At 44.0% G+C, this 12464-nt stretch overlaps 1 protein-coding gene across 1 annotated transcript in view; it reads left to right on the forward strand.

The window, feature by feature from the left end:
* Nucleotides 1–10263, forward strand: part of ABCC3 (ATP binding cassette subfamily C member 3) — a 39436-nt gene extending 29173 nt beyond the window's left edge. Inside the window, exons 21-31 of the mRNA XM_029960081.1 lie at nt 333–486; nt 1851–2058; nt 2787–3097; nt 3837–4036; nt 4140–4266; nt 5188–5289; nt 6266–6412; nt 7338–7496; nt 7872–8038; nt 9013–9207; nt 9845–10263. Coding sequence (XP_029815941.1) covers nt 333–486; nt 1851–2058; nt 2787–3097; nt 3837–4036; nt 4140–4266; nt 5188–5289; nt 6266–6412; nt 7338–7496; nt 7872–8038; nt 9013–9207; nt 9845–9953 — 1879 coding nt within the window. The 3' untranslated portion in view covers nt 9954–10263. The remainder of the gene's footprint in view (nt 1–332; nt 487–1850; nt 2059–2786; nt 3098–3836; nt 4037–4139; nt 4267–5187; nt 5290–6265; nt 6413–7337; nt 7497–7871; nt 8039–9012; nt 9208–9844) is intronic.
* The last annotated feature ends 2201 nt before the right edge of the window (nt 10264–12464 follow it).

Here is a 12464-nt window from a genome sequence, read left to right on the forward strand (position 1 = left end):
TTTTTTATAACCATACCCGTAGATCTGTCCAACTGCTTTTGATATGCAAACAGAGAAGCTCAGGGTTTAGCTTGAAATGTCTGCCTTCCCATGAAGCCTCTAAAGACCTTTCCCAAAGAGCCCAGGTCCTGACACAACCATTCTTAGATGCTGTATTTCTGACATCACTGAACATCCAGAGGGGTGGTACAAGCACCCACATCTGTGAGCGAGGCTGGCATGGGAACTCAGTGGCAGGGCTGGGAATAAGTCCAATCCGCTGCATCCCAGTCATGCCTCAGCACTGCCTCAATATACCCTTTTTCTCCTAATGACTCTTTTGTTTTAACCAGGCAACTTAGTGTAGTGTCTTCTGAGGGAGGAGAATGTCCCAACAAAATGTCAACGAAACGGAGAGTCTGTGAGAAGAAGCCAGCAGAGCCTCCTCTGCCAAGAAAAAATGCTAACGAGAAACTTATTCAGGCTGAAACCACTGAAACAGGCACGGTATGGTTTGATTCCCCCCCCCTCCCTTTTGCTACATTTCTGTTTGAAAAACAATCATTTTTATTTTAACATTTGATCCAGTTCTGTTAAATGTGTTGTATAAATCACGACTGCAGGCTTTAGGCCTTAATCTGGTGGCCACTGATCATTCAGATTTAGGATTTTGGCAGAGGTTTTGGCACCCAGCAAGAGCTATATACTTACGGGAAAAAAAAAAGAAAAAAAGAAAAAAAATCCCTTCCAGCTCCTGTCACAGTCACTTGATACCATCCCTGCCTTTGCCTTGCAGAGCTTTCAGCACTGTTGGTTTTTAAACTGTTTGGCTGCTGCTGGGTCCAGCTGCAGCGGTGGGTTACACGAGCCAGCTGCCTGCTGGGTGCCAGAGGGTCTGCTCTGCCTAAATACCTGCCACCCCCATCCGAGAGCATTTTGTGCTTATGGGTACAAAGGGGCTGTATTCCTCCTGAGCAGGGCCAGGGAGGGAAAGGGGGACAGGGAAAAAGAGAAGATGGGAACACAGAAGTAAAAGAAAGGGACATAAAGGAGCAGCAGAAGGAAGAGGAACAAGGAGGTTTGCTTAAAGAAAGCCCCTTCCCTCCACTTCAGATGGCTCAGTGTGTCCTGTTTAGTCTGATCTACTGGTCCACGGCACAGATATGTAATTAATTTTTTCTGTGGATTGTTTTAGCTTTCAAAGTCCCTAATCAACAACACTTTTTTTTTAAAAAAATTATTCCTTCTTATGCTTTTTTTTAAAGCCTGAGTTTTTTCCTGAATCTGTCTCTTTTGGCTTCTCTGCCTTTTTGCACTACCTTTGAGACAGCACCCTTACTCTTTGCCACAAGCATCATCTGTTTATATTCCTACTGGGGTGCACCAGCATTTGGTACCTCATTTAAGTTGCTGTGAAGACACAGAATGGAGGCATATTCAGCACTTTTCCTGAAATAGGCCATTTGAAGTAGTCCTGAGCACAATAGCCTGCCAAGTTGCTTCTTTTGCGTGAAAAACTTGGCTTCTGTTCTTGTTACCCATCCTTTGCTGCTATTTGATCAACCTCTTTTCTTTCCCTTTTCTTCCCCCCTCTGGCATAGTCTTAAAAACTAAAACCCCACGAAACTAATGAAATACAGCTCCTCAACAAGGAGGAGAAGAGTATTTCAGAGAAGTTTCTGGCTTGTTCTCAAAGTCATCGCCCTGACGTGGAGCTCAGGCAGATGAACTGTTCTCTGTGGTGTGTTAAAGCTTGGGCAGTTTTGAACTCAGCAGTTCCCCTGACAAAGAATCTTTTTTTCCTCCTGATTCTCTCTAAACTCCTGCTTGTGTGAGCTGTACAAACCAGCTTTTGGTGTGTGAATTTGCAGGTGAAGCTATCAGTGTTCTGGCAATACATGAAGGCTGTCAGCCCTGTCCTTTCTTTAGCAATATGTTTCCTATATTGCTGTCAAAATGCTGCTTCCATCGGGGCCAACGTGTGGCTCAGCGACTGGACCAACGAGCCGGTGGTAAATGGGACTCAGCACAACACAGCCATGAGAATCGGAGTCTATGCTGCCTTGGGCCTCTTGCAAGGTGAGGGCAGATAAAATCATGATGTCTCAATGGTTAGGGAAGAGGAATTAGGCAGAAAAGCCACGGCACCAGTTGCCAGTGGTCCAAAAGGGGAATAGATTTATATCAGATATTAGGAAGAAATCATTTACTGTGAGGTTGGGGAGGCCCTGGCACAGGTTGCCCAGAGAAGCTGTGGCTGCCCCATCCCTGGAAGCATTTAAGGCCATATTGGATGGGACTTGGAGCAACCTGTCTAGTGGAAGGTGTCCCTGCCCATGGCAGGGAGGTTGGAACTAGATCATCTTTAAGGTCCTGTCCTAAGCAAGGGAGGTAATGTAACCTGGCACTGCAAAGTCTGAGCTCAACCCAGTGCTTAATTTTGTTGTGAAGCCCTCAGAGGGGGTTGAACAGGTGACATGGAAGCTTTAGAGAGGTAAGTTGGAGAGAAAACATGAAAATATTTGGTGTAGTTGTAGTATTAGGAGTTTATGGAGGCTTGTGGAAAGCAGAGGGAGGATGGTTGTGTGCCTGTTTTACATAGACAGGATGGTGAAATCCTGCAGGATGTGTTCCTGTGCCTTAGGCAGCAATGCCATAGTGCTGATGTGCACGGTAAGAGAAGGGTGGACAGGGAATACAGTAAAGCAAAAAAAGCTTCAAGCTCAACAGTAACAGCCAAGAATCAAGGAGCTGTGAATTGGGAACATCACGTTCACGGATTAACACGTCTCCTCCTCACCCACCAGGGCTCCTAGTGCTGATCTGCTCCTTCACGCTGGCCATGGGAGGCATCAACGCCGCCCGGACGCTCCACGCTGCGCTGCTGGAGAACAAATTTCACACCCCACAGTCCTTCTACGACACCACCCCGACCGGCCGCATCATCAACCGCTTCTCCAAGGACATCTACGTGATCGATGAGGTCATCCCGCCAACCATCCTGATGTTCCTCGGCACGTTCTTCACCTCCGTGTCCACCATGATTGTAATTATAGCGAGCACTCCGCTCTTCGCCGTGGTTATAGTTCCACTCGCAATTCTGTACTTCTTCGTTCAGGTAACTGGAAAAATATCTGACTACCATTGTAACCTTATTCCATTCCTTTTTTTTTTTTTGTTGTTAGTAAAAACAACATTAATTTGGAGGGAAAATTGAAATATCTGGAGGAGCTACATGTTTATGTAAACAAAATATTATTTTACTTCTCTCAGAAAAAGAAATGTCCTGTGAGATGTGGTCATGAAATAAATAGGCATAACCTTTTCTAGCTTTTAAGTATTAAAAAGTAAGCCTACTGCTAGAGACAGAGCTGCAATGCGTATCAGTATATTAAAGTGTGAATATATTTGACATACTGACAAGTTTTTAAGGTGGTGAGAAGGTAGAATGTCAAAAATAGAAAGCAACGATTGTATTGATTTCTGAGCGAAAATGAAGCGTATTTTATAGACTGTGAATAGAGACATGATAATGGAGGTGCAAATGCACATTTTGTTTTCTTGGAAAATAAGGCTTCTACAGATGGATCCATTTTGTTAGGTTATATTAGCTAAATTTAAAGGGACATAAATAAATTCAGCTTACAGTCTACAGAAATTGCAGTTACCCAGTGCTCTGTTGTGGAAAGGAACAAAGATAGCTTTCTTTAAATTCTTCTTAATTATAGAAGACATTTCAGAGGGTTGAAGTGCATTAGTAACAATCTCCTTTAAATCCTTAACCTAAGAAATTCTTCACTGTTAATTAAAAGAGACAGTATTTCACGTACCCTTCAATTTTCTCTGAAAAATGGCAGCGATTCTACGTCGCCACCTCCCGCCAGCTGAAGCGCCTGGAGTCCGTGAGCAGATCTCCCATCTACTCCCACTTCTCAGAGACAGTGTCAGGGGCCAGTGTCATCAGAGCCTACAGGAGAGTGAAGGCCTTTGTGGACATCAGTGATCTGAAGGTGGATGAAAATCAGAAGAGTTACTACCCTGGGATAGTATCAAACAGGTAACAGGCACATCATTTCTTGTTTCCACTTAGAGAATCCCGTGTTTGCAAAACTGGTCCAAGCAACCCTTTGCCACTGTGCTTACATCTGCCTTCTCCCCAGGTGGCTGGGCATTCGAGTTGAGTTCGTGGGGAACTGCATTGTCCTTTTTGCTGCCCTTTTTGCTGTGATTGGTAGAAACAGCCTGAATGCTGGCCTGGTGGGACTGTCAGTGTCTTATGCGCTACAGGTACATGTTACAGCTTTCTGCTCGTTGGTGGGTTTGCAGTTTTGTAGATGATATGGATATATTAGCAATAATTTAAGTGCTTGTTAACGCTGAAGTTAATAAGGAAATAATAAAAATGAGTTGTGGGGTGTCTGGAAACTAGAGAGTTACAGTGAAGGCTGGCAGATCATCAGCAAGCTCGCATGCAGTAGGCTTTCAGGGCACTTAGAGAGCATCAATGCTGTTCTGCACCCCAGTATCCCCAGCAGTGACACACAGGTTGCTCAGAAAGTGTCAGTTGCACCCACCAAGAACAGGTCATTTGGGCAGCAGGGGTTTAACATGTCCTGCATCATTCCTGCTACGTAGCATATTGGTGCATCCAGGCAATCACAGGCAGATCAGTAGGATTCATAATTAGAAAAGGTAAACTGTACTGACCCGAGCTGTGGACAGTTCAGCAGACTTAATGGCCTCACTCTTGCCAGAAGAATTTTAGATATCATGAGTGTGCAGGATTGCTGCTGGGAGTTTCCCAGTGAGACCCATGATTTGGGGAATGACTTCCAACCAACTTTTTTTGAGAGGGCCATGTATTAAATCATTGTGGGAGGCATGTGCTTCTTCACATGAGTACCTGATAATCTGTAGACTCCTTGTCCCAGTAGTAACTGTATTAACATCAATACAAAGGCAATTATTTAATTTGTAATGTGAATGTGAATCCACGTCTGTCCTAGTTAGAACAACTGGGACCAGTTCATCACTGGATGGGTGTAACCCAAAACTGTGTATTCTGTAGCCTTCCATGCAATTTCCCAGAAATGTCTTAATAGCAGTGTCTGCTGTTGCTGTTATTATTGTTGTGGTTGTTGTTGTTATTATTAGTAGTATATCTGTTGTTCCTCTGGGGGTGATATTTTATTCCTTTTCTTCTCCAAGGTGACCTTGTCTCTGAATTGGATGGTCCGAATGACTTCTGAACTTGAAACTAACATTGTGGCTGTGGAAAGAATAAAAGAGTATTCAGAAACTGAAACAGAGGTCAGCTGCCAAGGGTCAAGTGTACTCAGCAACAGCCATGGTGAAATTTTAATGTGCACATTTACCTGGTCTTTCTTCAGACTCCTGAGAGACAGTTCCTGCTCTGAGTTATCATTTAACCTGAACAAATGTCACGCTCTGAACTGTAATTTATGCTATCACAGCTCCAAATTATTATTGCTGTCATGCAGCCTGTGCTTAGCATCTCATTTTCTGCTGCTGTGAGTGGCTAGCACAGGAGATAAGTTTCACATCAGAATCTTGGTCCCTTTGGGTCTGAAGTGTTTGATGCACAGTCTTACCTGCATGATTGGTGCTGTGATCCTGCTAGTGAGCACAGCTCCAGTACAATTATCAGGCCTCACACGTGTTTTCAATAGTATTTCTATTTAATCAACTTAATCAGTCCTCACCTCCCATGAGAGAAGAACATCTCTAGGAACACTGTACTGCTAATCCAGGAAAAGCATCCAATCATCTACCTTTGTTGCCAAAGGCTTTTGAAGGTGGCAGATGGAGCTACGCCAAGAAAGCTGCTGCTCTCTGGACACACTGGGGTTTGTTAGCCCTGTGTACATACTAAGAACTAGGAAATGGAGGACCTGAGGAGAGCTGCAGTGTGTGGTTCTGGAGATCAAGTGTTTAATCTGGAAGCTAGAAGGAAGCTAGACAAGGTGCATGATACATGTTATAAACCAGAGCTCAAGCTGGCAGGAAACCAGCAGTGTTCTATTAAAGTTAATAGGAAAAAAATTATATCCATTGAGGATCCAGCCCTTTGTGCTCAGACGTTTTTTCTTGTAAACTTCACATCAAAGACAAATGGGTAGATACTTGGAACCCATGTTTTTCCTCCATTATTATAAATCTATTTGATAATGGATATTTGATTTATCAGTTGAAATGTTTGTACCTGGGTTTGAATTTTTTTTTTCTTAAACCTTTATGAGACATTTCTGACTTGTGTCTTCCTTAGGCTCCCTGGATCATTGAAGGCAAGAGTCCCCCAGAAGACTGGCCATCCAAGGGAGAGCTGGAGTTTGTGAATTACTCAGTGAGGTACAGGAAGGGCCTGGACCTGGTGCTGAAGGGTATAAACCTCCAAGTCCATGGTGGGGAAAAGGTGAGTTACCAGCTGGATGTCTTTGCTAGATCTTTGTTCTGAGCCTCCAATGACAACCGTGGAGTAGAGGAGAGGGTCTACAAGCACACTGACCCCAGTGGTGGAGACCTCCTCCAGCTGGCAATGCAGGAGCAGCAGTGACAACTGTGCTGTCCTTGTGCCAGCATCCTGCGGGCTGGAAGCAGTAGCACCAATTGCATGGGACTTTCTGGACTTTCCAAGTTCATTTGGCAACAGGCTTCCCATACACTGTGTGGGAAGTACCAGTGCAAGTGACAAAAATTCAGTGACAAGAACACTTTTCTGAAGCAGTGCAGATGGGAGAAGGAATTCCAGTTTCTTCTACTCTCTGACTTTCCCCATGAATTTTTTGGCATGCAAGGAAATGACATTCTTTGCTTTCTTAATCAGGAAATGGTCTTTCTTCTGAGAGATTCATTTCTACATGCTTCATTGGAAAGTTCTGGGGTTTGCCTGCTGGTGACAGAACAATTAGTATGGGAAAGTCCTCCCCTGAACAGGCTGTTATTAAAAGAGAAGAGAATTATCCTTATACTAGGCAGACAGAATGACAGCATCCTTCTGGCATGCAGATACACATACTTACCACGAAGTATGACCCAAAAGTCTTTGTTTCTTGTCCTTGAGTGACTGGACTCCTACCATGGGCACTCCAGCTAATCACCCAAAGTTACACAGAATGGCTCTAGGCCTGCACATATTTATATGGAATATTATTCCAATTACAGGAATGACCATAAGTACTTTAGTGTATTCCCAGGATTACTAGTGAAGGATTTCTTAGATTCAGATATTGTGTCAAACCTCTTCAAGGAATCTTGGGGGGTTGTTTTGGGGTTTTTTTGCTGGGTGTTGTTTTCTTCTTAACCGTATGCTTTGTTGTTAAACCTGCAATTTGTTGTAGATTGGAATTGTTGGCAGAACCGGAGCAGGGAAGTCCTCCATGACGCTCTGTCTCTTTAGGATCCTGGAAGCTGTAAAAGGGGAAATTAAAATTGATGGCGTGAAAATTTCAGAAATTGGTCTCCATGACCTTCGATCGAGGCTAACAATTATTCCTCAGGTACTGTTTCTGTGTGTCACAGGAAAGGAAGGATCTCTAACAGCTTAACAAACCGTAAATAATGGTTTATCCACAGAGGAAAATGCTTTGTTACACTTCGAAAATTGTTTCAGAAAAACAAACTGTTTATACTTTAAGTGGTTCTGTCTCCCCCACCTTATAGGCTGATGCTGGGTGATAAAACAGGATTTAGGATAAACCATCTTTACAGTTGGAACTTGAAGTGTGTATAATGTAATGTATTGTCAGAGTGGATGGGGTTAGGAGGTGGCCTCCATGCAATGCAATGGAGACCTCAAAGTAACTCATAGTATCTAAAACATAGTATTAAAACAGCTAAACCACTTGTCTAATGAGAACTGGCTTTATATCTAGGATCCTGTTCTCTTTTCTGGAACATTGAGGATGAACCTGGACCCATTTAACAAGTATTCAGATGAGGAAATATGGAAAGCCCTTGAACTGTCTCATTTGAAGAGGTTTGTCAGCAGCCAGCCATCCATGCTGGACTATGAGTGCTCAGAGGGTGGAGAGAACCTCAGGTGAGGATTGCTTGGACTAGGACACACAGTAAGCTCTCCTTCAGCTGTGGCAGTGTGGGACACCTGAGCACAGGCTGACACTGTGGTCTGGTGTGTCTGAAATGGTTTAGCCCCCTATTCCTTTTCCAAGAAAGCCTCTAAGGTTCAAACATTTGCCTCCTGTTCTGCCTCTGCCACAGCCACAAATGATCTGATTCTTCTTTGCTTCCAGGAAGGATTTTTCCCAAACTGAAATCCCATCTTATCAGTAAAGAAAGAAGTTTCAGGATGACAAGATAGTAGGGACAGGCAGTCCTTTAACATAGTTTGGTAGGAAGGGAAATGCCCTGATAACATACACAACTGTTGTGCTGAATAAGAGTCCTCTGCCTGACACTTTAGCAATGTTCATTTTCCATTATTATTTGGAAGACCTGTGAAGACATGACTGGGGATGATAAAAATGCCATGTTTTGATATGCTTCATTGGCTTCCGAGGCTGTGGTGTCACCAGATTATGCCTGTGATGAATGTTCAGCTCCTTCCTCATCCTGCAGACACTCAGACAAAGACTAAGCCTAGGCTGTGTTTGTGGCAGAGGAGGAAGTCTGGCTGCCCATATATATACATATATTATTTTTTTTATGGTAGAAAGGATTTGCAGCCTCATAACATTTTTTTCCTTTTTATTAGCATTTTTCTTTTTTTTCTGTTGTTAGAACTGTGAGTGTTTCTGAGAGCTTGGGCAGAAGCATTGTCATCATTAGTTGCCCTGGCTTTTGTCATGATGATAAAAGGGACGTTTGGTGGCTCTGCCAGCACTGGGTCAGGCAGTAACACATCACTCAGTCAGTGCTGGCATGCTGCAAACCTGTGTGTATTTAGCAAGGCTGCTTGCTAAAGATTCTGGGGGTTTTTGGGTAACTTCACCTGCTCCAGCACGGGTGACTGTGAGCTGTGGGGCCTCGCTGGTGAAAGCCTGTGTGTGTTTGCAGCGTGGGCCAGAGGCAGCTCGTGTGCCTGGCCAGGGCCCTCCTGCGCAAGACCAGGATCCTGATCCTGGACGAGGCGACGGCGGCCATCGACCTGGAGACGGACGATCTCATCCAGATGACAATCCGGACCCAGTTCGAGGACTGCACGGTGCTGACCATCGCACACAGGCTGAACACAATCATGGATTACACGAGGTACAGTCCCTCCGTGTGCGTGGGGGGGAGGCTCGTGGTTTTGCTGGGGATGTGAGGCGGCACCTGAAGGGGTTGGGTTTGTCCCTAGATAGGCACACTGATGCTCTTGCTGGGCAGCATGTAAGCAATGATGTCTAAGCCATATAATCCCAGAATATCCAGTCCTGACTTTGGCTCTGTTGGCGTAAGAAACAGGTTCTATATTCAGTAACCAGAGCTGTGCAGGTGACACTGCCCAGCTGCACTCCTGGCACTGTCAGGAAGCTTATGCAGCCTTGTTAAACCAGCAGCTGCTGTAACTTTTTCACTAACAGCATGTCATATTAATTACTTGAAAATATATTAGTATACTTCATGAGCTTTTATCTCCTTGGCTCTCTGGAACTGTATTTTCCAGAACTAGTGGCATGACACTTTTTCCCCTCTTATTGACCGAGGAGATAGTGACTGCCCTCTACCTTTTTTAGCCAAACAGCAGCTCAGGGAGAATGTTTATCATCTGTGTGAAAATAATTGAGGAAAACAAAGGTGAGGTAAAGATTAGAGCAGTTTGCTTTGTGATAAAAACAGGTATCACATTTCTTGCTAGGAATTCTCTGACATACCTTCCCCCTGCCTCCTGTTTTGTTTTTCACAGGGTTCTTGTTCTAGACAATGGAACCATAGCTGAATTTGACACACCTGCAAACCTTATAGCAGCAAAGGGCATTTTCTACAGTATGGCCAAAGATGCTGGACTGGCATGAAGAGAAGACCCCTTGGGTTTTGGTTTGGTGTTTTTTTAATCTTACTGACTTGCCACAAAAGTGACTTGTGAATGTACTGTAATTTTACAAAACAGTTTTTGTAGTAGACTCAACTTGTGATATGTGAACAAAGTATTTTACAATTACAAGGACCAGAAAGTGAATTTTATATTTTTAAATATTTTCTATATACATAAAGTATTTTATTATATGCTTTTTTTTCCCAAAGAAGGCCAAACATTCTGCCAAGAAAATGTATGTACTGCAGGGCAATAAGTACTGCATTCAGGTTTGTAATTAGTAAATTATATTAATGGTACAAAATACACCTGGTTTGTGTGTTTTCTGCATAAGGATTCATTGGGTTTGAAGTGGAAAACAGGCCCAGTTAAGTCGTGACTCAGCTGAATAATAGTGAAATGATGTGTAACCTCTGAGTGGTTCCAAGCTATTCCTTTCAATATTTCCCCAGGGCAAGGGAGTTGAATGTTGCAGCTTTCAGGCTGTGAGCTATCCCAGGACCTTTGGGATGCCTTCCCAGGGCAAGTTCAGCATTATAAAATTCCTCTTCAGCATAAGAAGTAACATGTATTTAAAACTAAACCTACAAATGGCTTCATATAAATCATTAACCACACAATTTTTTCCAATTCAGTAGGCTCCACACAAGCCTACAGGGACATGATTGGCACAGAAGTACTAGAATTTTGCTGTATCTCTCTTAGGTATGGAGTCACCATGAGTAAGTCTCCACTTTAGCTGAACGTGCATGCTGAGCTGGTGTGTATTTAGTTTATCTTGTTCAACTCCTTAATCACCTGAAATAATGTGTGATTTGTTTTACAGTAATAAATATCTATTTTATTACTGATAACCAGGCCTCCTCAGACGAAAGGAGTCCTCTGTTCAAACAGTATTTGCTGCTAGAACCTCTTTTGCTTTAGTTGTTTTCTTCCTACACCAAGCACTCCACAAACCCATTGGCAAGAAAAAATTTTACCAGGAGTCAAGCGCAGAAAAACTTTGGGAAGACAAAAATAATAATTTATTAATCCTTACAAATTATACTTCTTAAATAGAAACGTGAATCTGCAGCCAAGCATTCATTAGGCATTAACATTTCATATAGCTGAGGACAAAGCAATGAATTATTTATCACACACAGAATGTAGTGGTTATACACTGATGGGATTGTTAGGAGTGCTAATAGTGTCTTCGGTGCATAAACTGCATAAGACACAAAAATATTCCTGGGAATGCATAGATAGGGGTCAGCATTTGTGCAAGATCATTGACCCAACAGCCGAGCTTTCCTCTGGTGGCTCTGGCTGGTTAACCCTGGTACCCTCCTGGATTCAGCTGGTGCTCAGACCATGCCTGACCCATCCTGTGCTGTGTGCCAGGGAGAAAGCAACAGCCAGGGTGATGCAAGGAATGACGATTTTGTTATTCCATTCTACAGAAGTTAATATTCCACCAGAAATCTGATATAAAAATCATACATTGCCAATGCCTCGGGCTGTTTGACCTCCAGCACTTTTGCAGAAGAGGCTGTTTTGATGCGACAAAATGTTTTGTATTCACCTCAGGAGACCGAACTTCAGCCGAGTGAACTGGCACAGAGGAAACGGGGGTGTTTGCACCGATCCGTGCTGCGGGTGAGCCGCGGCCATCCCGCGGACGGCAGGCTGGGAGCGGGGCTCCCTCTTGTGTGCTCAGTCCCTGCTGCAGGAGCCGCTCCCTGCGCACGGAGCGGCGAGCACGGCCGGGGCGGGCGAGTTCCCCAGGTACTGGCTGTGGGACAGGTCACTGCTCTGCTTCGCTCTGAGAGAGGGGCCGAGGCTGAGGTTGGTGCCCAGCCCCAGGCAGGGGGAGTCACCTGGAGCAGTCGGAGCTCCGGATGCTGCGCTGGCCTCGGCGCTGCCTCCGGCTGGTCTGGGAGGCTCCCAGCTCAGCACCCCTCGGCTGTCGGGCAGGTACAGACATTGCACAGCTCTGAACTCTTAGACAAGACAAAGATAAATTCCTTTGGTTGCTGCAGTTTCCAAAGAAACTGGGGGAGGGGGGGGGGGAAGGGGAAGACGAAGAAACAGGAAAATTCAGTCCAGTTTGGTGCCTTCTGTTTGCCTGTTACATCTCATACTTTAGTTTGCTCATCTAATCCACAGCATCCACTTTTCACTTAAGCTACGAGAGAACTCTTCATCAAATGCAAGTGGAGAGACTAAATACTAAAATCCTAAAAAAAAAAATCAGATAAAATCCAGCTCTTAAATACTTTTCAATTTCTTTATTCCAGAATGTCACAGTAAATTAGTCAAATTCTGAATTTTAAGTAACTGTGTTTTTGGTTTTTTTTTCAGTAAACAACATGGGTAAACACAAGTCAGAGGGAAAAAAAATAAAATGCATTGCATAGGAACACAGGAAGATTTAATATCAGCCCAGAAATCACTGGGCACTTCACTAGTTTCTTTTTACACAGGCAGCTGTATAGGTTCAAGATGCAAT

Source organism: Manacus vitellinus, unplaced genomic scaffold (assembly GCF_001715985.3).
Source record: "Manacus vitellinus isolate BGI_N305 unplaced genomic scaffold, ASM171598v3 scaffold_24_pilon, whole genome shotgun sequence".
Classification (NCBI taxonomy): domain Eukaryota; kingdom Metazoa; phylum Chordata; class Aves; order Passeriformes; family Pipridae; genus Manacus; species Manacus vitellinus.